We start from the raw sequence: 21,838 nt of genomic DNA, 5'->3' as shown, positions 1-21,838 counted from the left end.
GTGTGTGTGTGAGAGGGAGACAGAGAGAAAAAGAAAGCGAGAGAAGAGATCTCAGAGGATAAATTTGGAGATGAAGATGATTTGCCGAGGGCTGTCACTGCCCACACTCTCAACTGTCCCCTGCCTGTCTGTTTTCTCTGTCTCCCGCCTTTCTTTCTCTGTTTCAAATCTGTGTCTGAACTCTACGCCAGCTTAGACGGGGCTGAATGTGACCATCACTGAGCAAGTACCCAGACCACGAGCTGGGTCATAAGGCCTTAAAACAGCCGTGTACAGAAGGGCAGAATTACTTTTTCCCAGCAATCTTCCCCAATTCCCAAAGAGACAGTTTTGTGAATGAGCATGTCATCTCAGAGCTGGGCAATCCACAAAACTGAGCTGCTATCAAGACACAGCATGCTGTCAGCTCTGTGAAACCATCCTCCTGCTGGAAAGCACAGCTCTCATCTCAGGTACACTTCAAATGGCATTTTACACATCTTATTGGTGAAATCTGTCAATGTCCTATAGGACAACACCATTGACTTTACACAAATCTGCTTGTCATGTAATAGGAACAGCTGTATAATTCTTCTTCCTCTGTGGTTCTGGCAGAGGAAAGCAACTGGTCAGGCATGGTCATTTATTTAATGATTTTTTAATGCAACACTGGACTCATATTGAACAGTTCGATATTACGTAGGTACCATTTTTTTCTGTATATTTTAATGATGACACTTAAAGTTCTGCTCAGTCAGCAAGAATGGCAAGTCATGCAGTGTCAACCCCAGTATTAAAACCTTACAATGCATTCACAAACAGTCAAAGGCCTAAGTCAGTTATTACAAAACAAAGTCACAGCATCATGGTGACAGTTGCACCAGTACTGGTCAGCAATAGCCATTCAGTGTATTTGCATTCTGTATTTGTAGTTTTCAGTGTTTTTAGTGGAGTCATGCACTTGCTGAAGCCTGTGCAGGACACCTGTGCAGTCAAACAAAGTCCTCTCTGCACAGTGTGTATTTGACCGTGGCTCTAAATAGATAGATTAGTCGCTCTTCTTCATCTGGATTTCTGACAGTGTAGCCTCTTAAGGCGTTTGCCTCCCCAGCTGGTCAATACACAAGTAATTTCAAATGTATCTTTTGGTATTACTGCTACCTGACATTTGTAGTTACTGGTTACCCACAGAAACCAGTAACCACAGGTGTGGTGGTTTAAACCAAGACTTAAGTCTGAAGGATTAGAATTTTAAGTACTCTTCTATGGGTTATGATCGGTTGTAATGGCATTTTACTAGGTTGATACTGATGTGTGAGCTGCCAAACCGAACCGATTTCCTTTTGGCAGCTTTGAAAGCACACACACATTAGCACACACAAGCCCTGGATCCACACTGCCCTGTGAAGGAAGGCGCTAATGGCTTGTTGAGCTGCTATAAGGCTGGGCCTCGGGGCCGGTCACAGCCATATCTCACACAGTATCGATCAGCTCAGAGCTAAGTGTGGCCCACAGCCCTTCATCCCTTCCTTCTTCATCTCCCTCTCCCCCTGTTCTTGATCCTGTAAAGTTATAACTGTACTCATGTCAGCTGGGTAATTATCATTGATCTGCTGCTGCACAAGGTGACCAATTCCACTGTTGCTTGAACAGCTGATCTGTGATCTGTCGTCCCCTGCTGCCCTGACTTCACCACAGTGCAGATGGGCACTTGTTGCCATGAGATTTCACCCCAGCTGGATGGAGGGATTCTCAGAGCATAACCATATTACCCAAAACCATAACAATGACCCACACTGCATAGGAGGTTAATGTTAATGCTCCCAGAACACATCAGCTTTCCCCAAGATCAGATTCTTGTTACTTATTTGGATGATAATTAACGACCATTAATAGGCCACAAGCACATTCATTTTGTTAGTGGTACTCATGTCAACTGTGATTTTGGCTTCAATGTCTTTTTATGTTTCCAGATAAAACATATACATTTCCCACCATATGGTGTATCCACTCCTGCCTCGGCTCCCTGAGTCTCTTAGGCTCTCAATGATAAATCATCACAGCAACAAGAAGGGTGGATTGAAGAAAAACTTGAAGAGGTCCAAAAAATGTTTTAATGATTTGGATTTTTTAAAAGATTTTATTTATTCTGTTCTCTTCAGCTAAATATGGCCATGAATTTTATACATGGCATGAACATGCAGCACGCAGCATAAAGGTTGTTTCAAAGCTTTCCACACACTGCCAGGGATGCAATTTTGATTGGACAAAATACAGATGGTGCATTGTTAACTTCATTAGCGGCATAAAGGACACATTGTAATATAGTAACTCTTAAAAATACCAGAATCAAATGATCAATATATAAAGGTTTCATTTTACCCATATCTATTTATGCCCAACAAAACAAGTATTAGTTCATAATTGTCGGAGATAAACCCCCCTGAGGTTACTAAAACCCCTAAATTTCCATGAAAACAAATACAGAGCATGTGAGTTCAGCAACCTCAAAACCCACAAGACAAGTCAATAACATCTCCTCTTTTTCTACCCTGAGTGTTTTCCATTTGTGGGCTACCTGACGCCACAACAGCACCGCAGAGAGTCATAAATGATGTGAACTGGCAGAAACATGTTATTTCTCAGCCTCTGCTGGGGCTACATCGCAGTAAACATGATGTGATTAAGGCAGGGTTATGGCCTCATTGACAAGTAGATTGAGATGATTAACCTTCACTGTCTTTACAACTAAACTTGGATGCATCCCCAAAACACAAACACAACCCTGATTCCCGACAAGTTGGGACAGGAGCAGCTAAAGACTGGGAAAGTTGTGGAACGCTCCAGAAACACCTGTTTGGAAAATTCCACAGGTAAACAGGTTCTTTGGTAACAGGTGAGAGTATCATGATTGGGTGTGAAAGGCGCGTCCCAGAAAGACTCAGCTGCTCAACACGGGCTCAGGAACATTTCGTAAAACCATTGTCAGTAAACACAATTCATTTGTTAATAATTGTATCCTGTTTTTTGTTTTTTGTTTTTTTATTTGGGGTTTTTACACAACATCCAAACTGTTTTGGAATCAGGGTTGTAGATATCCTGAGGGAGGAAAGCAGCTTTGTGGGGGCAGCGGGGTCCCCCTACTGTACCTGAGAAAATGTTTATGGTATCATTTCGGTATCAAGTGCTTCACTGGCATCATAGAGCATCCTGACGTTTTCATCCCACTTACCTGCTGGTACACACTAGCAGCAAGTTCATCATCATAGAAAAGAGTCTCGATGGTGTCACATCATAACAAATTAGGCGGACAGGGCAGCAGGGCAGCAGATTGGTACATTCATCACGGGAGAAATAGATCATGTCACTGTTGTCTGTTCAGTGGAGGCCTATCTGCTGCTGCTGTGGGCCTGCGGACGGGGCGGCCAAGGCACTACATCAAACACAACTGTAGGAAATGAGGCCTTCATGACAAGTAACAGGCTTTGTTGAGTGGATGATTAGTGTGTTTGAAATATATCACAGCACTAAAAGTTGTGCTTTTTCCTCTGGACAGCTGATGGATGACTGATTACTGAGGCCAGCAGACAGATTTATTAGTGTTTATCCGGTCACTGAAAACTCACACAGAAAAAAAGTTTCGGTGTATGTGAGTGTATACGAGCATTTTAATCTGTCTCTGCTGCTTTTAAAATGTCTTCTGTCAGTTTGTGGAAGCATTTAAGCAAAACAAAACCAGCTGTCAGCATTCTCAAATCAAAGTCCATTATGGAGGGAGCGTGGCTGCGTGCGTCCCTGTATCCTTTTGTAAAACACGACTGATAAATTCTCTTTTTGTAACCTCTGCAGGGTTCAGTGGCCACGTTCAATGACTGTGAGAGAGAAAGAGACAGGGAGAGGAAGAGCGACAGGCAATCATTTCTCTGTGCGAGCGGCAGAGCGGGTAGGCGAGCAGATGAAAGCCCATTTTCCTCTGATTAAGTCCTCCGAAAATATTCCATTTGTCAGTGCCACTGCAGCTGAGACAGGCCCTGGCCTGCACAGCCAGCCGACTGTATCTGTTGACTATGTAGCCGCCGCGATTTACATCGCTCACTGACAACATCATCATTTCCTCCTTTAATGTCCCCCTTCACTTCTGTCTATACCTCCCTCCCATCCCTCTATCCTTCCACCTTCGCTGCTGCTTTCCCTCCTTCATTCCCCCTCTCTCATCCCATCCACAGTGCTCAGCACCCGCCACCTCACCTCCCCCCCTCCCCTCCCCTCCCATGCCCCCCTAACAGCCTATTTTTGTTTGATCTGCCCTCATTGCAAGGTTGACTGCTACCAAAGAGGGGAGAGCAAAGCGGGACCTGGCTCTGTCTCCGTCATAGTCATTTTCAATGTCATAAATTTCAATTTCCAATCTTTCTGCCCCCTTTCTTCCCCCCCGTTCTTCAACCCCCCCCCCCCTCCTCCCCCCTCCTTCTCTCACAGCATACCCATCATGGGAATTTGTCAATTCTGTTTCTCTCTGTCTTTCTCTCTCATTCATTCTGACGCCCTCTCTCCAAACACCTATTGGCTATTATCCTGTCTCATGTCTTCCCCAGACTTCTGCCACACAGAATGCAATTTTCTCCCGGCCGCATCCGTGATGAGATCCAAATGAAAGATCGTTAATATTTTGTTCAAAAAGAAATGGAGTTGTGTCTCCTATTTTAAATATTGTCATTTTCCCTCCTCGTGCTCGTCTGCCATTGAGATGCTCTTTCTCACCTCCATCACATCAGGGGGATGCAGATGATCACTTTTTTCTGTTACTGCACGCTCTTCCCTCCCAGCCCTGGTGTGTGTGTGTGTGTGTGTGTGTGTGTGTGTGTGTGTGTGTGTGTGTGTCTGTAAAAGCTGTGGAAAACTCGACGGGCATACAAAAAGATATTTGCTCTTTGTCTCTTCACAAGGTCTTTAACTCGGAGACACTGACAGGAGCAGATGAAGCAGCTGTGAGTGTTGTGTCAGAGGAGATGGAGTGGCACCATTAACACAGTCTCTCTGACAGACTGACTTCAAGCCACGTTCATATAGTGATGCTAATGATGAGCAGGACAGGCTTTGTTAGTTATTTGAGTTAAATACATTTTGTATTATTTTGTCTTTTATGTCATGAGGTGGTTTAGTTAAAGGATTGTGTTGGAAGACATCAAAACATAAAGACTCAAAATGGTAAAAAGGTCATGTCTTGCATGAACGCAATGAAAAAAAGTGAAGTTTAAATAGTGGTAAAGTTCACTTTATTTTCTTTGGTGAATTGGATGCTTTGCAGCATACAGACAGTTGAACGTTTCAAAGTTTAGAAATCCATCAGTAACCAGTGTCATTGCTATGTCTGTACCCCTCATGAGATGTTTCTTGCAGGCCAGCTTGATAACAAAGGATTTGTTACTTGCATTCAGAGGTGGGTAACTGTTTTTCAAAGAGTGGAAGTGCTCACCTACCAACATGCACTGATTCCAGTCAGCACAGGACAACTTTTTTGAGTAATTCCACTTTATTGCTTTATTTATTGCACAAAACAGTTTTTAAGGATTTGAATGTTATGATGTCTTTATCTGTGTAATTTTATTGGATTAACATTGGGTTAATGGCCCAGATTAACCTGTCAGGAGTTCCAGGGGGGTATGAGCTGCTGTGCCCCATAAAACCCAATTTCCTCCCTGTTTATATGCAGTGAATATAGTTTTTCTTTGTTTTCACTGCTGGCTCCACATCTGATGTGTGGTAATTTGATTAAATACATGAGTATGTAACTTGATAAGCACCAAGATGAACTTAAAATATTGATACAGGGGCTCCTAAGGACACCTGAAGGCTCTTATCATGCCAGTAGATATTGTGCTTTAATGGTGCATATCCCCAAATACATTTTCTGATAGATGAACACAAATCAGTTTGCACATAGTATGAATGCAGCTGTCAAGGCCAATGGAGTTCCATGAGTTGAAAATGAAGAATACAGTAGAAGCTGACAAAGGAGGACAAGCTTCCCAAATACAGCAAACAGCAAGGCCAAGCTGAGGATTTACTTTGCTGCAGTGTGACTGAGAGACCAGTGCTTCAAAATTAAGCCTGAGTTTAATGGGGCTTTAAAAGACGAGCAAGTACAAACTAATGGGCAAAGAATGCAATTGATTTAACCGACAGAACGATGGTGTTGATGGAGAATGTGCACCATGGGAAAGAGACACAATAAAGTTGTGAAATGTAAACTGGGAATTAATCAGCATTCATTAGCCCATGGGGCCTTTCCTCCGAGCATCTTCCTCTCTCCATCTTTCTATCGCTTAATGTTCCCTCTCTCATCGCGGCATCATGGGTAGCTCGCTCACTGCTCACCCAAGCGTTGCCCATTTGCCTGCTGTCTCGCCAGCTCGCTCTCTAACCAAACTTTACCTCCTACCTGACACTCTCCCCCTCCCTCTCCCCCTCCCTCCCTCTGCTCATTAGCATCACATTAGCATTTCATTTGCATGGCTCCAATCTTATTCAATTCAACCTGCTCTGTTTCTCACCTCCTTTTGTTTTTTTTTTAATCACTTCTCAGCCTTCAGCGGAACTTTTTCCCCTGTTGTGTAGCTGATTGTGTTCTTGAACTTGTGTTTTTGTGGATTTTAGTTTTGGATTCAGAGGGAGTGACTCCTTTTCTGCTGCCATTCCTTCATGGCACAAAGTTTAAAGCACCATTCCAGTGTTTTTCATTTTTCTCACACTTACTACAAACTGCAGCAGCTGAAAAGAGTTTTGAATTATGACACCAAATCAGTTTATCAGGTTGATATGGCTTTTATCATCTCAACTCTCATAGCAGAATATCACTAGAAGGACAAACCTGCTGTACTGTACTGAATTATGACAGTGTCAGTAACCTCACTTTTCATACCAATGAAGCTTGAACGGACTCGAAATTCATTTCAATCTCTTGGCTGGAAAGACACAGTAATTAGCCAGGTGAGCAGAACAGGGCGGGGTCACGCTCAGGCAATTAAGAAAGTGACAGCCCATCCAGCCCGCTGACAGGCTGAGGCCACACACACATTCACAGAAATACAGATCTATGCACACACACAAACATTGACGTAATAACCAGCTTCTTATGAAAGTCGGCCGTGAGCAGCCTAAATACCATAAAATCACTGGATCTGTGTCATCCATTCCCGTCTTATATCCTCATCCTGTTCACTGGAAACAAGAAATTCACCACTGAGTCATGAGCAGGAGCCTATGTTCATTATTTTACTACTTAAAATTATTGCTTTTAACATGCAGAAACAAAAGCTTGCACCACAGTCTGTGTAGAGGGCTAGGAAGTGAAGTAGGAAGTATCAAGAAGTGATAGGGACTGTTTTAGATGTTAACCATGAGCCAAATCACCCGAATGACACGAGATTCTTCAAACATTTACAAAACCAAAGACCTTACCAGACCATGAAACCTTTTAACTGACATGTTTATGTTTTTATTATGTATGCACTCACTGCATGTGTGTGTGTGTGTGTGTGTGTGTGTGTGTGTGTGTGTGTGTGTGTGTGTGTGTGTATAGGGCTACACTGTTGAGACAGGCTGGAGATCTCACTTCACCTGTCACTGCTGAGCACCTTAATAAAGTGCTGACAGCTGAACAGTGATATGATATCTGTTGTCTGTTATCAAATCAAATCACTCCCTCATTTTACATACACACACATGCTCCTGTATGCTCTCTCTCTCTCACACACATACACACATATCCCACAGTCATCTAAGAAACACAGTGTTCGCATGTGATGCGACACTTTTGCGCAGCGCTCATCTGTGCAGTTAAGTGTTAATGTGTTTGTGACATTAGCCATGAGAGGAGTGTATTCTCCCTTTGTCTCCCATCTCTCCATCGCTACCCCAGCACTAAACTCTGTGTGTGTGTGTGTGTGTGTGTGTGTGTGTGTGTGTGTGTGTGTGTGTGTGTGTGTGTGTGTGGTGGTGGGATATGGCGTCAGGCAGTTATAAATGGCCATCATTTCCCAAACCACTCTGTTCTCCATTGTGGAGTGCATGTCGCCGCGGGGCAGGAAGGAGGTGATGTGTGTGTGAGTGTGTGTAGGAGGATGTAAGGGTGTGTGAGGGGGTAATAGAGGAAGTGAAGGAGCTGATAGTCCCAGAGGAGAACTGACAGTAGAGAGTAGCGGAGATGCAGCACTAGGTTGTCTGGAAAGCTGCGCTGAAATCAGTGTGTGTAAGCAAGAGACGACTCTCTAAATACAAAGACCTGAGACCACCACACTCTCCAAAATTTTTAGAATAGCATGTTATAATTTTTTAACTCTTCAGTTTCTTAATTTTTTTTTATCTGTCCACATGATGGTCTAGATGAAAAAGAATTGTCCACACTGACAGAACTATAATTCAAGTGGAGAAACACAGTCATTTTATTATAGTGCATTTTTAACATCACATATTGACTCATTCATCATTGACTAAATCAGAATCAGCCTTAAAAACCCACCATGTGTAGACTGTTAATAGCTTGGGCACAACCTGCGTGTCCTCACTGTTAGCTTCTGTACAGCCAATGCACTCACCTGATTCAGAGTTTCTCACAGGTTCATGGATTTTACCCGTCTTCTCTTACAGAGAGTCGAAGTGAAACGGGAACTTTTAGAGGTAAGAAAGCTTCATTCAGTATCCCACTGACACATGATCGAGTCAAGGACTTCACACATGTCTGGAATACCAGCAGGACACAGAGGACTGAACAGTTCTTAGACAGCAGAGAGTTACCACGACATGAACCAGTACACTCATGGGAGATGTAGTTTTTTTTTTCTGTGCTTGCAAACTACTCATCATTTAACAACCAAAGAGGCTTCAGCTTCTAATGGTGAGTGCTGCAGTGGATTCTAAGTTGTCTGAGAATATGAACAATAAACACCAGGAACATGCTTCAGTGTTTCAGAGAGAAATTGTGAGTGTTAGATTGAACTGAGTTACAGAAGCTAGTTTGGACATGAACACGAGGAACACATACATGAACTTTTCATTATATCACTATCTGCTTCCTTTGTTTTGAGAGCTACTGTTTAGATTTCGGTTGGTTTGGTTTACATTTTATATTTCCATGAAGTAGCAGTAGCAGAAGTTGGACATTTCACCCAAATATCCAGTACTTTTTACTCTTTACTTGGTCTTTACAGCTCACTTGCTGACTAGTTTTAACATACTCTCAGTCACAGCGTGTGGTGCTAAAGTGTTAACACTGGCTCAGGTTGGTGGGAAACGTGTCCATGTCTCTGTCCGTATCCCTGCAGAAGCAGCCTATGGGTTAGCCCACCCCTGGTTGGGATCACTGGATTATTTTTAGAAATATTAACAGGTGCTGTTAGACCTTCTGTAACTGATGCTGGAAGAAAATTCTGAGCATTTCACTTCTGCTGCATTTGATAATAATTTCGCTGCCATTGTAGATATCTGCTCACTGTGCTGCAGTGTTGAGCCTCTCATGTTCTTGACTTTGTGTCACTGCTTCGTTTAAAGAGTCACTTTCATAATACTGCAGAGGCCATTTTTGCTGCCAGCTAAACCTCAGGATATAATTGTCCTTTGTTTTATTCTTATATCCCTCTTTTCCATCTCAGATGAAACTCTCTCCAAGTGTTTGATTCACTCTACTGTACATCTGCATTCATTCTTCCAACTTAAGAGTCTTTTGTTAATGGTATTGTGTTTTCTTTTGGCACTCGTAAAGTCTGGGTTTAAAACTGTTAATGACGTTTGGCTGCGCTGGCCCTCTGTGAGCTTATATTATCCTCTTTTCTCTTAGAGTGTTAAAGCAGTTTGGTTACACTGCGAGTCCAATCACTGAGATTAAATTGGTCCATCAAAAGCAACTCTTTGAAAGATAAACGCTCGCGGCCAGGTTCATCCAGTGATTTGGATATGCGTCAGTGTATACGATATCGTAGACGCAGAGAGTTATTGTCTGTTTCTGCATAAAAAATAAAGCAGTTCTTTGAAATCTCTTGACTGATCTCTCCTCCATGCTGCACTTTGCTTTTGTTTCATAAAGTAGGACTTCCTCTTCTCCCTCCTCTTCTCTGACACACGGCAGTAAGATCTCTCTTCACTGGTGCTGTGTGTAGATTTCCATCATTAAAACACATTTGCAAACATTCAAAACCAGTTTAAATTTCCACAAGTACCCTCATTCCCTCAGTGCCACTCTGAAGCAGTGTCACTCGGGCAGCTTGTGACGTGAAACCTCTTGTTCTCAGACACGTTAAAAACCACCAACTCTCCTTCTTTCTCTCTCCTCTACAAAGGAGGTTAGAAATTAAGTGGCAAAAACAGCAGGGGACAGTCTGAGCATACGTGTGCACCCGCTTCAATATATTACAAATGTCTTCCACTTAGGCCTGTTTCAACCAGGGGCCTGATGTGGTTTTGATACAAGAGACAAGTACGGAAAAAGAGAGGGCCAGTTAAGGAGGGGAAACGGCCGGTGTTTGACAGGAGGCCTTTCTAAATCCCACACTCATCCATCATAAGTGGCATTTGTGCACTCTGAAGGCCTGATAATAGCCTTTTGCATTTTCACACTGTGCTTTGCCTTCTGGATTTGACGAGGGGGGGGGGGGGGGGGGGGGGTGAGGAGTGTGGGATGAGGGACACACATATATTGTGTTTCATTCAGCCCCCCCAACTCCTCATCATCCCACCCTCGCTCCTTCAAGGCTGCTTCTCTTCTCTTCCCCTCTACATTTTGGGAAAATCACTCTCTGAATTGGAAAAGCGACCCTGGGGCCACAGGCAAAGGGTCCATGTTTCGCTTTTTTTTTTTCCTTTGGATAATTGACTCTCCTTGCCTGGTAATTCATCGCTTGCATATGCCAGCTAATTCATCAGGAGAGGAGAAGCTGCCGACCTCACAACCTTGCATGCCCCACCACCCCAGCCACCCCCCACCCCACACACATGCAATTCATATCCCAACACTTCACACATCTCACCTTGCTAAATCGCACATATGCATGCACACGTATACAAACACACACACACACCATTCAGGGTTGAGTTTGCTCCCTCCACCAACACCACCACCACCACCTCCACCCGCCCCAGAAGAGCCAGGAGCTTGGAATGAGAGGAGGGAACAAGCGGCAAGTTAGCGGATGAAAAACCTGAGATGATAGATGGGGCGCATTGTGGCATTATGAATGAATTATACCTCACAAATACCTTGAGCAGTGCAGACTGTCAGCCTGTATCTATACTAATCTGGGAGAAAATATAGCTGTTTCCACATTAAAGGGGGCTGGCAAAGAACGGGCTGCAGAATTAATTGAGCAATCAGGCCATTAGAGAGAAACATCATACTGAGCGCCGTTTCTGATGTAGCAACATTTATCACTGCTGACCAGGAAGCTGCTTCCATTCCTCTGTGTGTTTTTTCTTCCTTTCTCTCTCGCTCTCTCTAATGTGGCCCTATCTTCAGACAGATTAGGATTATCGTGACAAGACAAAGGTATCTTTTGTCTTTTTCCATAGCCATGTCAGCGCCTGCTGCATTTATCACGGTTGTCACACAGTCTTAAGGCTTTCAGCTTGCACACCTTGTCCCATTTTTCTCCCAGTGGTGGGTCCGTGTTAAATTTGCAAAGAAAAGTACATTATTGGAAAATGTCCCCAGATAAATTGTAGGCCTGTCAGATACACAAGCGTTTGTTTTGTTTTTTTTTCAGTTTCAATTCAGTTTTATGTTTATCAGGTGGATCTTGAAAAAATATGATTCCGATTTTTTTTCCTCAAAGTCACTGTGACGTTTTAACTCAGTATTAGGTTTTGGGAGATGTTAATATTGTAGGTGCTCAGTGATATTTGAAATATGACATGAAGGTCAACAGACAGAACAGAAATAAAAGTGAAAGAAGAAAGAAAATTTGCTGTGGAGTCAAATAAACAGTGTCTACCACTTCAGACTTTCTGAACACACACAGTCACCTCAGTTTTGTGTAATAAATGCCACAGATTCACTGACGGTCAGTAAAAAGATAAAAGTCAGGTCAATTCTATTGGACTATTTTATGCCTAAATGAGAAATCCACATTTCACATTAATACAGAAGAGTAGATTTTTATAAATTCACTTTCCTGATGAAGAATTATTACTTATACTTATTTACTTATTTACGTATTTGAATTTATGGATGATTATTATTATTATTATTATTATTATTATTATTATTATTATTATTATTATTATTATTATTATTAACCCATTCCTTTTTATTCTCAAATAGCTTTACACAGTAGACACAGTATACTACACAGTATACCATATACTGTTGATCCATGCCAGATGTTGGCCAGATGCAGTTGATGCAGGTATTTGAAGCTGTACATGGTGACACTGACTGAATCTCCTGGGAATTGTTAATGATGCTGTGACATCGTCATTATTGTATCATGCTTACTGAGGTGTACTGAAAAGCACTAGCAGGTGTTTCTCTCTCTCTTTCTCTCTCTCTCTCTCTCTCTCTCTCTCTCTCTTTGTTTGTTTGTTTTGTTTTGTTTTGTTTTGTTTTGTTTTGTTTTGTTTTGTTTTGTTTTGCTGCTTCCTTTGTCCCTCTGGCACAATGAAGGCAAAGTGCCAACAGTCTATTAATATCTGGATCCAGAGGTGGTGTGTGTTACGTTGTGTGTGTCTCTCTATGAATTCATGTGCTGCAGGTGCATGTTGGTGAAGTGGATCCTTTGAAAAGAATGAAATGAAAGTAAAAACAAAGTAAAATGTGTGCATTTTTCACCAAACACCAAACAAGATACTGTGTGTTTGTGTGTTTGTTTGTGTGTTTGGTTTAAACCTCGAGCATTTTTAAATATCTGTCCATGTACCAAACAATGTCTGAGAACGAAGGTGAATTAACACAGCAGCCTTTCTGCACCTCCAATCAAAATTAACCCACTAATAAGCCATAAAACTACACACTGTGATCAGTGATGTACATAATAAGACGCGTCTCTCACGGCTGCTGAGTGGATGGGACGGTTGTCTTGGTGATCTAATATCTAACATCTATCCCCCTCTGCTGGACAAATCGGAGAACTGTGTCAAGATCTATTACCTCCTTTTTCATATCGGTGATCGACGCCTAAAACCTGCTGTTAAAACTGCTTCATTTTCACCCCCAGTGAACATGACTGTAATACTTATTTACTTTAATTACTTAATTTATTCATTTATTCACCGAAGGTGAAAAAAAATACGGAGATTTCTGTGCAGATCTTCTCTGTCTGGCATAAACATATACATTAAACATACTCACACACTGCAGCACACATGCATTTGACCACATACAATAATGTGAAATAACCTCATATATTCAGTTAATTGTTACAGACTGAAATAGGCTGCTGATCATTTCAAAGTGTGTGAATCTGTCAGAAGTCTGAGTCTTATCTGAATTGCAAAAAAGTGGCACAGTTACTAATTATGACATTGTTTAAAGCGTTACCGATACTTTAGGGTTTACCAAAGCCAGAATCTACAGTCTTAATGGTGGTTTGTTTAATATACTGTACTTTTAAATGCACATTATTGAAAACATATGTGTCACTTCCACGTATGATTCCCTTAAATGAAATGATGTTGTTGCTCACCAAATATCCATCCCACACAAATGGTTTCCAATATGGCAAAAAACATGATGGGCATTCCAGTGCAAGCATAGTGGTCAAATAGCAGAAATACATAAGGTCCTCTCTACAGCGAGATGGGGAGAGAAACAAACAAAAAAAAGTTTTGTTGAAAAGCAAACCATATTTGACACAAAGAACGAGACTGATAGACAGGTACAGCATTTCAGCAACAGGTTAAACAAATGAACTCTTACCTCAGTCACCATGAGGAGGCCGATAAAGAAGGATACAACACAGAGGAACAGCAGAAGTAGTTTACGTCAATGACCAGTGAAAAAGAAGGATGGAAACATGTCTGATATGGATGTCACCAAGCCTTCCAGACCCACAAACTGGGGGTAAAAGATTAGTGGTTCCTGTTATCATTTTTTACTTTTAGTGCACTGATGCTTGCAATTAAGTCATTTTGCCACTATGAGGCCTGAAGTCCAAGGAAGTCTTATAAGAGGAAATTTATTTCAAATATGGCTGAATGATAACACTTTACTTCACTGTCCACTCCAAGGAAGATTATCATAATGAAGAAGGAGAAGCCCAGAGTTGAAGTAAAGGCATCATGGCCACTGCCCGAGGATGCGCAGTGAAGGCCAGGCCAGGATCCACAAGGGGTCCAAAACAGGGTAGGAATTAGTACTCTTATAGGTCATAATGTGCTTGTGGTAATAGGTTGATTTTGATGTAATATTAGACCAAGACTTTTATGTAGAACCTGCTGAGATTGTGTACTGAGATGGTGAGTAATTAAAACTAGAGCTCTCTTAATTTTGTTCACTTGTTTGGACTAATTTCTTTGGATTTGACCTTTGCCTGTCTCACCATCCTGTAAGCCTTTTAAAAGAAAATCTCTCTTTTTTTGTAAAGCAAGCGCTGCCCCTGGTTTCCAGGCAGAGCAGACAGCTGTTTTGAGAAGGAGCTCTGAAAGACTGTACCTTACCTCACAGCATCAAACAGCAGACAAAGTTGGCGACTAGCTGATTAATACAGTGGATTAGGTAGTTTTGCGGCTAAACAGCAAGATATAGGGGACAGTCCACTATGAGTAAAACAGCTCATATCTGCTGTATGTGCAAATAAGTAACTGTCTCTCTTCCTCTCCTAAAACAAACTGGCAGTGTGCCCCTTTAATGCAGACATGCACTTTCAGCTGATGCAGGTCTATGCTCTGCACTTTAAGATGACATCGACAGTCTATGTCACATATGTCTGTCAGGCACAGATGACCAATAAAACCTCTGAGGTCACATCATACTGTATTTAAGGAAACAATACATTGTACTTCGTCGTACAACATTCTGCTGAACTGTGACACAGATGAGCAATGCTGAGGAGAATAAACACAAAAACAATACAGATGAGGCTAGAAATAATAAATATATCAGCTATTAATGGATATTTTGTGGGCATTGTGGATGGATGCTGGCAGCCAGGTTTTAGTCTCATAGTTTACAGCATTCAAGTACAACAACATCTACCAGTACCCCTGCTGGGGTTATGCCCTTGGGATATTCTCTGTTTTCTCCTCAATTCTCCTTATTCTTCTGTGGGTGTTTTGGATTTTGGCTGTAACTCCTGGCACTCTGAGACAGGTAATGTAATGTGAAATCAATGTGCTGTGGTACGGGAGATGCTCTGAGTCTCCCTCAGATTGTTCATGGTTGTCTTTCAATGCTGTCTTCCTCATCTTTAACCGTAGTGAGCCATTGTTTTCAAGCCATGTTATTGGAAATGTTTGAAACATCACACGGTGTGCTTACAGCCATTAGCAGCAAAAAGCACAAGTGGATCAAAAGTGAAGTAAGTAACATTAACAATGGAAGTCACAGCAGTGCTGAAGAATGAGCTTTTACTTTTGACGAATGATCTTGTACAAGTCATGCTTTCTTTCATGATCACTATCTGTAGGGTACATAAAGTCAAATTCTTACTGTGTCTTTTCATCAAAGAAAAACAGCCAATTCTGGTTCCAGTGCCAGGAGGTCCTATCTGCGTCACGGAAAGTTACACCACCTCCATTTGAAAGCAGCAGTTTCTCTCATCCGTGTGAGACTGTGAGGGAATGCATCATACATTGTATTGGTCATTCAATGGAAATGTACTGGTGGCATTTTGATGCATATGACAACAGATTCCTTTAATCATTGCATTGTCCAGTGTCCTTGTTATTTTGTCCATGCCTTCTACAGCACATGATTATTATTATTATTATTATTATTATTATTACTAGTAGTAGTAGTAGTAGTAGTAGTAGTATCCCTCCTGTGCAACCTCATCATGTTTGTATGTACATAGTATTTAGGTATGTGTGCATGCACATAAAACTCCATATATTTGTAATTATGTGTGTCTTTGTGTGGATATGTATTTGTTCTTAAGGTGTCAGCAATGTTTAGATTGTTGAAATAAATTTCCCCTCAGACATTGAAACTGTCATCCCTCAATCAGCTGATCGCTGTCGCCTTCAGTGGTGCTGACCCTTATCTGTCCAGCTGTCCACTGACCTATACTTCCCAGTTCCCTCAAGTCTTAAGGTTATGACTGACTGGAACTTTCCCAATACGTATTGTATGTACCATCGTTGGTTTAGTTTATATTTGCCATTTTATTGTGCTTTTCATTTAATCTTCTAAGAAAACTCATGAACTCCTGTGTCGAGGTATGCAGCCATGCTGTTAGAATTGCTCAGTCTGTTCTGTGAAATCTAAAAAAGACAAGATCAGCTGCATGCAGCAACAGCAACTGCTTCAATGCAGTGGTTCAATAGAAATACAATGTGATGAACAAAACTGAAAGAACTTGTGCCGATGGTTGTTCAGAAATGGACATGAGTTTACATGTGACAAAGCAGCACGTGATCAGCTAATAATCTAGTGTAATAAGCGGGGAAACATGGGAGGAAGTAGTCATGTAGTTCATGTGTGTGAGGTGTAGTAGTGCTGCCTCCTACTGGACAGCTGTGGAATTAGATGGAACATTTTTTTTTCAGTCAGTTTCATCATCTCCTACCATGTGTGATTAAAATCCATTAAGCATCTGTGACAGTGAGTGAGGTTGTATTAGAATCAAAGGGCCCAAACAACTAACCCTGTGCACAAAGACAGCATTTCTGTCATGTTTAATGCTCTGCACAATGCGTTACTGATGTCCTGTGAATGAGTGTGCAGCCTTTTCTCAGCGAGTTTTGACTGCAGCCACAAAGGGGCAGCAGAACATCCCATAACATCCACACTTCCCTGTTTCTTTTCTTTGAGTGAGAGTGGCATTAACTGGCTGAACTCATCTAGCCACGATTTGAAACAAGTGATTATTTAATCTACAACTTTTTGATCATTCATTAACTGTTTAAGCAAATTTTCCCACTCCCAATTTCTGTATTTAAATTTTTATCTTATTTTATCCCATCTGAGCAAGTTCCCCATCCCCCAGGTGACCATAGGCCCTGGACATATTCATGGGCATATTCAGAGCAGGAAGAAGTGTTATATTCACTTTACTTCAGTATTCAAATGCAAACTGTAATTAAAACAGCCCTACATAAAGGATAGAGGAGGTATTTAACGGAAAAGAACAGTCAGAGATTATACTGACTGTGCCAAGCAGACGCAGATCAGGTGTGTTACTGGAATTTGTTTGTGCTTGGCACTGTGCGTCTGTCTTTCTCGCGCCAGTCCTTTGGATGTCGCGCGGGGTTTCGGTGGGCTTTCGCACGCTCACCGCGGGCCAATCAGAGGTCAGTTTCTCCCCGAAGCGTCCCGTTGCCATGCAGTCGTCCTGAAACCTGGTCTGTCCTGTCCGGCAGCGAGGGTGAGTTCTGCAACAAGTTCTTTATTCATCACTTTATTTAATGCTTTGTGTGTGAAAAGATGGATTCACTTTGAGCGATGGAGTTCAAAGGTGTATGTTTATTGTTCGTTTTCCGGTTGTTCTTGGCGGAAATCATCCATGTTGTCAAACTAGCTGCGTCTGGGTGCAAGATTTGGAGATGCTAGTTAGATGTTCACCAGTGAGATGAACGTTACAGATGTGCACAAGTTATTATAAGACGCCACTGAACAGGTTTTTATTTTAGTCCAAATGTTCGAGGCCAGCAGGCAGCTGTACTTACGGTAATGAGTCGGCTGGAGACAGACACGCCTGTTGCTGTGTGTCTCTCCAATAACGTTTGAGAGCACGCCCGAAACATAACTGTGGCCAATGGTCACAGTTATGCAAATATTCGACTTCGCAGCAGCTTTAATGTGAAGTTGCCAGATTCATCTCCCAGTTGCAACACAGTGGACTGTAGACAGAGTCGAGAAGATACCAGGATAACTATTAGACTATTAGTACTCTTTGCTCTGAGGTGGATTTGGATTTTATGTACAACATGACATTTGAGGAACTAAATGGGGATTATTCTCAAGAAAGGTAAATCCTATGGATTATGACGAACCATATTTATTCTCATATAACATCGATGCATATTTTATGTTAACCTGCTATGGTACAATTGCTTGTTTGCAGCAACATTACATGCGTTAAATAGATTGATGCACGACAGTGGTGATTTTTATCCTAATTACTAATGTATAGCGTCTTTACAGCTGATGGAGATATTAAAGTAACGCTGCAGCGTCTGATCGGCTAACTGCTCTTCTTTGAGAGCTTGTCGCGAGACACTTTCCACTTTTCGATAACTAGCGCTAGCTTGTTAACACGACGCTGCGCACCGGTGAAAGGTAAATAAAACGGTATGGGAACACCTGACAGAGTAGTCTTAAACACGCCGTTTCACTGTCCCACAGCTGTCAGAAACGATTTACAGTTGTCTTTTCGCGGCGAGACAAAGTTGTGCACGTCGCTTGAAGCGATGCCGGGTAGTTAGCTAGCAGTCCAGCTAACGTTAGCCAGACAACGGACGGTGGAAAGTTTCTGTTGTATAGTTGTAACGATGCTAACATCAAATTGTTTGCATCTGTGTCGCAGAATGGATTCAGTGGCGAAAGCTCTGGAAGAAGTCCTCACCTCTGCGTTACCACAGGGCGGCATTACAGTCGGAGTCTACGAGGCTGCCAAATCGCTCAATGTGTAAGTACAAAGTCATATCTGCTCACTGAGTTACTGACAGTTGTTAGAGACCTCTCACAAATCCTCTAATGTGCATGTTTGCTTGCTTATGTCTAGCAAGACATATACTTAAATGTCTTAAAGCATAGATAGACTAAGCATGTATGTTTTTTTACCCTTTCCTCCTCAGAGACCCCGATAATGTGGTTTTATGTATCCTGGCCACTGATGATGAAGATGTGAAAGATGTGGCCCTGCAGATCCACTTTACCCTCATTCAGGCTTTCTGCTGTGAGAATGACATCAACATCCTGAGAGTCAACAACACCCGGCGCCTTGCAGAAATACTGGGTGGAGGAGGAGGCAAACAGAGTGGGGGTGAACCTATGGACCTACACTGTGTCCTGGTCACAGTAAGTATCCTTTCTCATCAATCAATGTGTGTTATGCCAAAATAATTATGATTTTATTCAAGATGTGGAGACATGTGTGTGTGAGTGAAACTGTTGTTCAGGGAGTAACTTGCCAGGACTTGTTCTTGTGCATGTGGTAAACATGAATATGACTCCTCCCTCATAAGACTTCTCAGGAAATCCAGCAGAGGGAAAACAGTTGCATTCGCACACACACCAGGATTATTTGTTACTGAGAGCAATGCAAACTATATAACTGGATATATATGCATTTTGATCATTTATTCTGTTTATGTTCATATTTTCAGAGTCCACATTCTACGTCATGGAAGGACCCTGCTTTGAGCAAAGTGAACCGATTTTGCAGAGAGAGCCGCTGTATGGACCAGTGGGTACCCATCATCAACCTGCCTGAACGATGAACGTCAAGCTGCAGCAACCTGTGAAAGGACTGGTATCTGCACAGGAAGAGTGGTGTGAACCCTGATGGACACATTACCACCCAGAGATCAAATTCCAAAGCACTGCTGAAAAGAAAAATTTGGAAGAAAAAAGCGACCCCGGTCTCTACATGGGGTGTATTTAAAAGAGAAAAAAAAGGCGCAGGGGGATGGATTTCCACGCTGGGCAGGACTGTTTGGAGTTGCGTCTGTCAGCCTTGGCAACCAAGATGAGATGGCGAGGCACTTGTATCGTCATGCTGTGGAAATTCAAAAAAACAAAACAAAAAAAAAAGCACGTGTATGCTTTTTAATGTGAAGCTGGACACTGTACAGAAGGATTCTATCATGTATGTGTGGTAAGGCCTCTGTGACGAGTCAGTCAAGTGGGGACAGAGCAGAAAATGGAGCTGTTGAGTGGACCAAGGCCTCGGCCTCTCTCTGCAGAAACAAAGCACTTGTTGAAACACTGGACTTTTTTCAACTTCACTTATTTGATTTAAATAGTTAATGTTGACGTTGCTATTGTCATAATTTAAAAAGGGAAGGGCTACACATCCAGTGAAGACATTCTGTGTATTTAGTGTTTCCTATGCCAGCTGGGTTTTTTGCCACAAGTAAAATAATTCATTTGTTACAATTTAAGTTATTTCTAATGATATTTAAGTGTATTTATGTTGCATTTTATACCTTAACTATTTGCAAGATCTGAATACATATGTATTGCTGTCAATAAAAAGTTTTTTTTCCTTGGAGCCAGAATTGCACGTGTTTTCCTTTTTCATTTCTGGAAATTTTAGCAAAGCTGAGCTGAATTATGACCTTTAGCAGTTGCAGTTGTAAAGAAGAGTCACGTGCGGATCACAGGGGTCATGTTGGCCTCTGTGGCCTCGCTGCCATCTCTGAGCTGAAGAGAACAATAATCCTCAGCGCTCTCTCTGCACAGGCTTCTGCCTCGGTCAGCAGGACCATGTTCATTCATCCAAACAGGTTCCCTTTTCACCGATTCTCAGTGATTTGTTGGACAGTTTGGTTTGCCTTTTCACCAGCTGACTTCCTAGAGTCATGTGGCAACCGAGAGCATGTGACAACTGCACTTTGCACAGTGAAAGAGAGAATATGGGCACACAATATCCGTATTTCACATATCACATAAAATATTCATAAGACAAGTGAGGTTTCATCAGGTGTTTTCGTGTTATTTGTGTCTCTGCCCACAGGACCAGAATATGTGGTGTAGCTTACTGAAGAGCACATGACTGGAACTGCTTGGTAATTTTCGTAAAGGAGGCACTGGCATGCAATCTGTTGTGCAAGCTGGTCTAAACTGCTCCTTCTACTCCGGCTCCTTCTCTTAACACACGCACACACAGGTGATCTCTCGAGAGTTGAACGTCAGTGATGTCACTGGGTTGATGTAAGGCAGGCAATCCCCTCCAGAAGTGCAGAGTCATAATCACGAGAAGGCAGAGGCTGTCCTTGAGTTGCACAACCCAGTTCAGCTTGTCATGTGAGAGAGGTCATGTGACTTTATTTGACATTTCTAAATTAAATGCTTTATGAAATCTGGCAGATAGCATCAGTAGTAAAAGTGATTATATGTGACAGCACCATATATTTTTACTGTGCCCCTGTTGTTAATTCATTGCAGTTGGCTTGAATGTCAGCAGTATTATTTTGTGTTAATCTGGCCACAGCACACCATGTGTTTTTCCATTACGTGGGGTTTTCTTTCAAACACATGCAGGTTAGGTGAACCAGAAACTGGTATTCTGTGTCCTTGAGCAGGTTGGTGTCGTGACTCACTATATGACCCAGAAACACCCATCTGCAGATATTATCATTATTATTTGTTATTACACTTAAAGTTCATAACCAGGTTCATTAGGTGTACTGTGTGAGGTCAACATAGTAACACATATGCAGTACTAATGAAGTCTGTAAACAGCAAAGAATTAAGGATGCGCACTTCGAGTTCAAATGAACCCTATTACTTTGTGAGATGATGTAAAACTGTGGCTGAAACAAGCAATCACTGGCACCCGGAGTGTTCCTTTGCCCTAGAAAAAGCTCTTCAGTCCCAGTGGTTTCAGTCAGCACTGTGTAAAAGGTTATCTGGTGTGTGACTGCAGGGTGTGACGCTGATGTCATGTGGCATTGTTGTAATCGAAGGGAAAAGGATATTTTAAGATGGGAGCAGTGGAGGGCTGATGTAAGTGTTATAATGCCAATTTGGCCTTCCAGTGAAGCCAGT

General features: G+C 42.1%; 2 protein-coding genes across 3 annotated transcripts in view; both read left to right on the top strand.

Annotated features, from left to right (window-relative positions):
* Positions 1-21,838, top strand: part of nsun4 (NOP2/Sun RNA methyltransferase 4) — a 181,782-nt gene that overhangs the window by 45,429 nt on the left and 114,515 nt on the right. The window lies entirely within an intron of this gene.
* gadd45aa (growth arrest and DNA-damage-inducible, alpha, a) lies at positions 17,943-20,342 on the top strand. Its single transcript, XM_076744040.1, has 4 exons — positions 17,943-18,092; positions 18,651-18,752; positions 18,922-19,144; positions 19,453-20,342. The coding sequence occupies exons 1-4, from the start codon at positions 18,043-18,045 to the stop codon at positions 19,564-19,566; spliced, it is 489 nt and encodes a 162-aa protein (XP_076600155.1). The 5' UTR covers positions 17,943-18,042; the 3' UTR covers positions 19,567-20,342.

Source organism: Chaetodon auriga, chromosome 12 (assembly GCF_051107435.1).
Source record: "Chaetodon auriga isolate fChaAug3 chromosome 12, fChaAug3.hap1, whole genome shotgun sequence".
Lineage (NCBI taxonomy): Eukaryota > Metazoa > Chordata > Actinopteri > Chaetodontiformes > Chaetodontidae > Chaetodon > Chaetodon auriga.
The sequence above is the reverse complement of the archived record's forward strand: the minus strand, read 5'-3'. Positions and strand labels throughout refer to the sequence as shown.

Bases quoted from the DNA above. Each gene is read 5' to 3' on its own strand.
- gadd45aa (XM_076744040.1), top strand. From the start codon at position 18,043: ATGTACAACATGACATTTGAGGAACTAAATGGGGATTATTCTCAAGAA. The intron at 18,093-18,650 runs GTAAATCCTATG...TCTGTGTCGCAG, and splicing joins GGGGATTATTCTCAAGAAAG to AATGGATTCAGTGGCGAAAG. The intron at 18,753-18,921 runs GTAAGTACAAAG...TTTCCTCCTCAG, and splicing joins GCTGCCAAATCGCTCAATGT to AGACCCCGATAATGTGGTTT.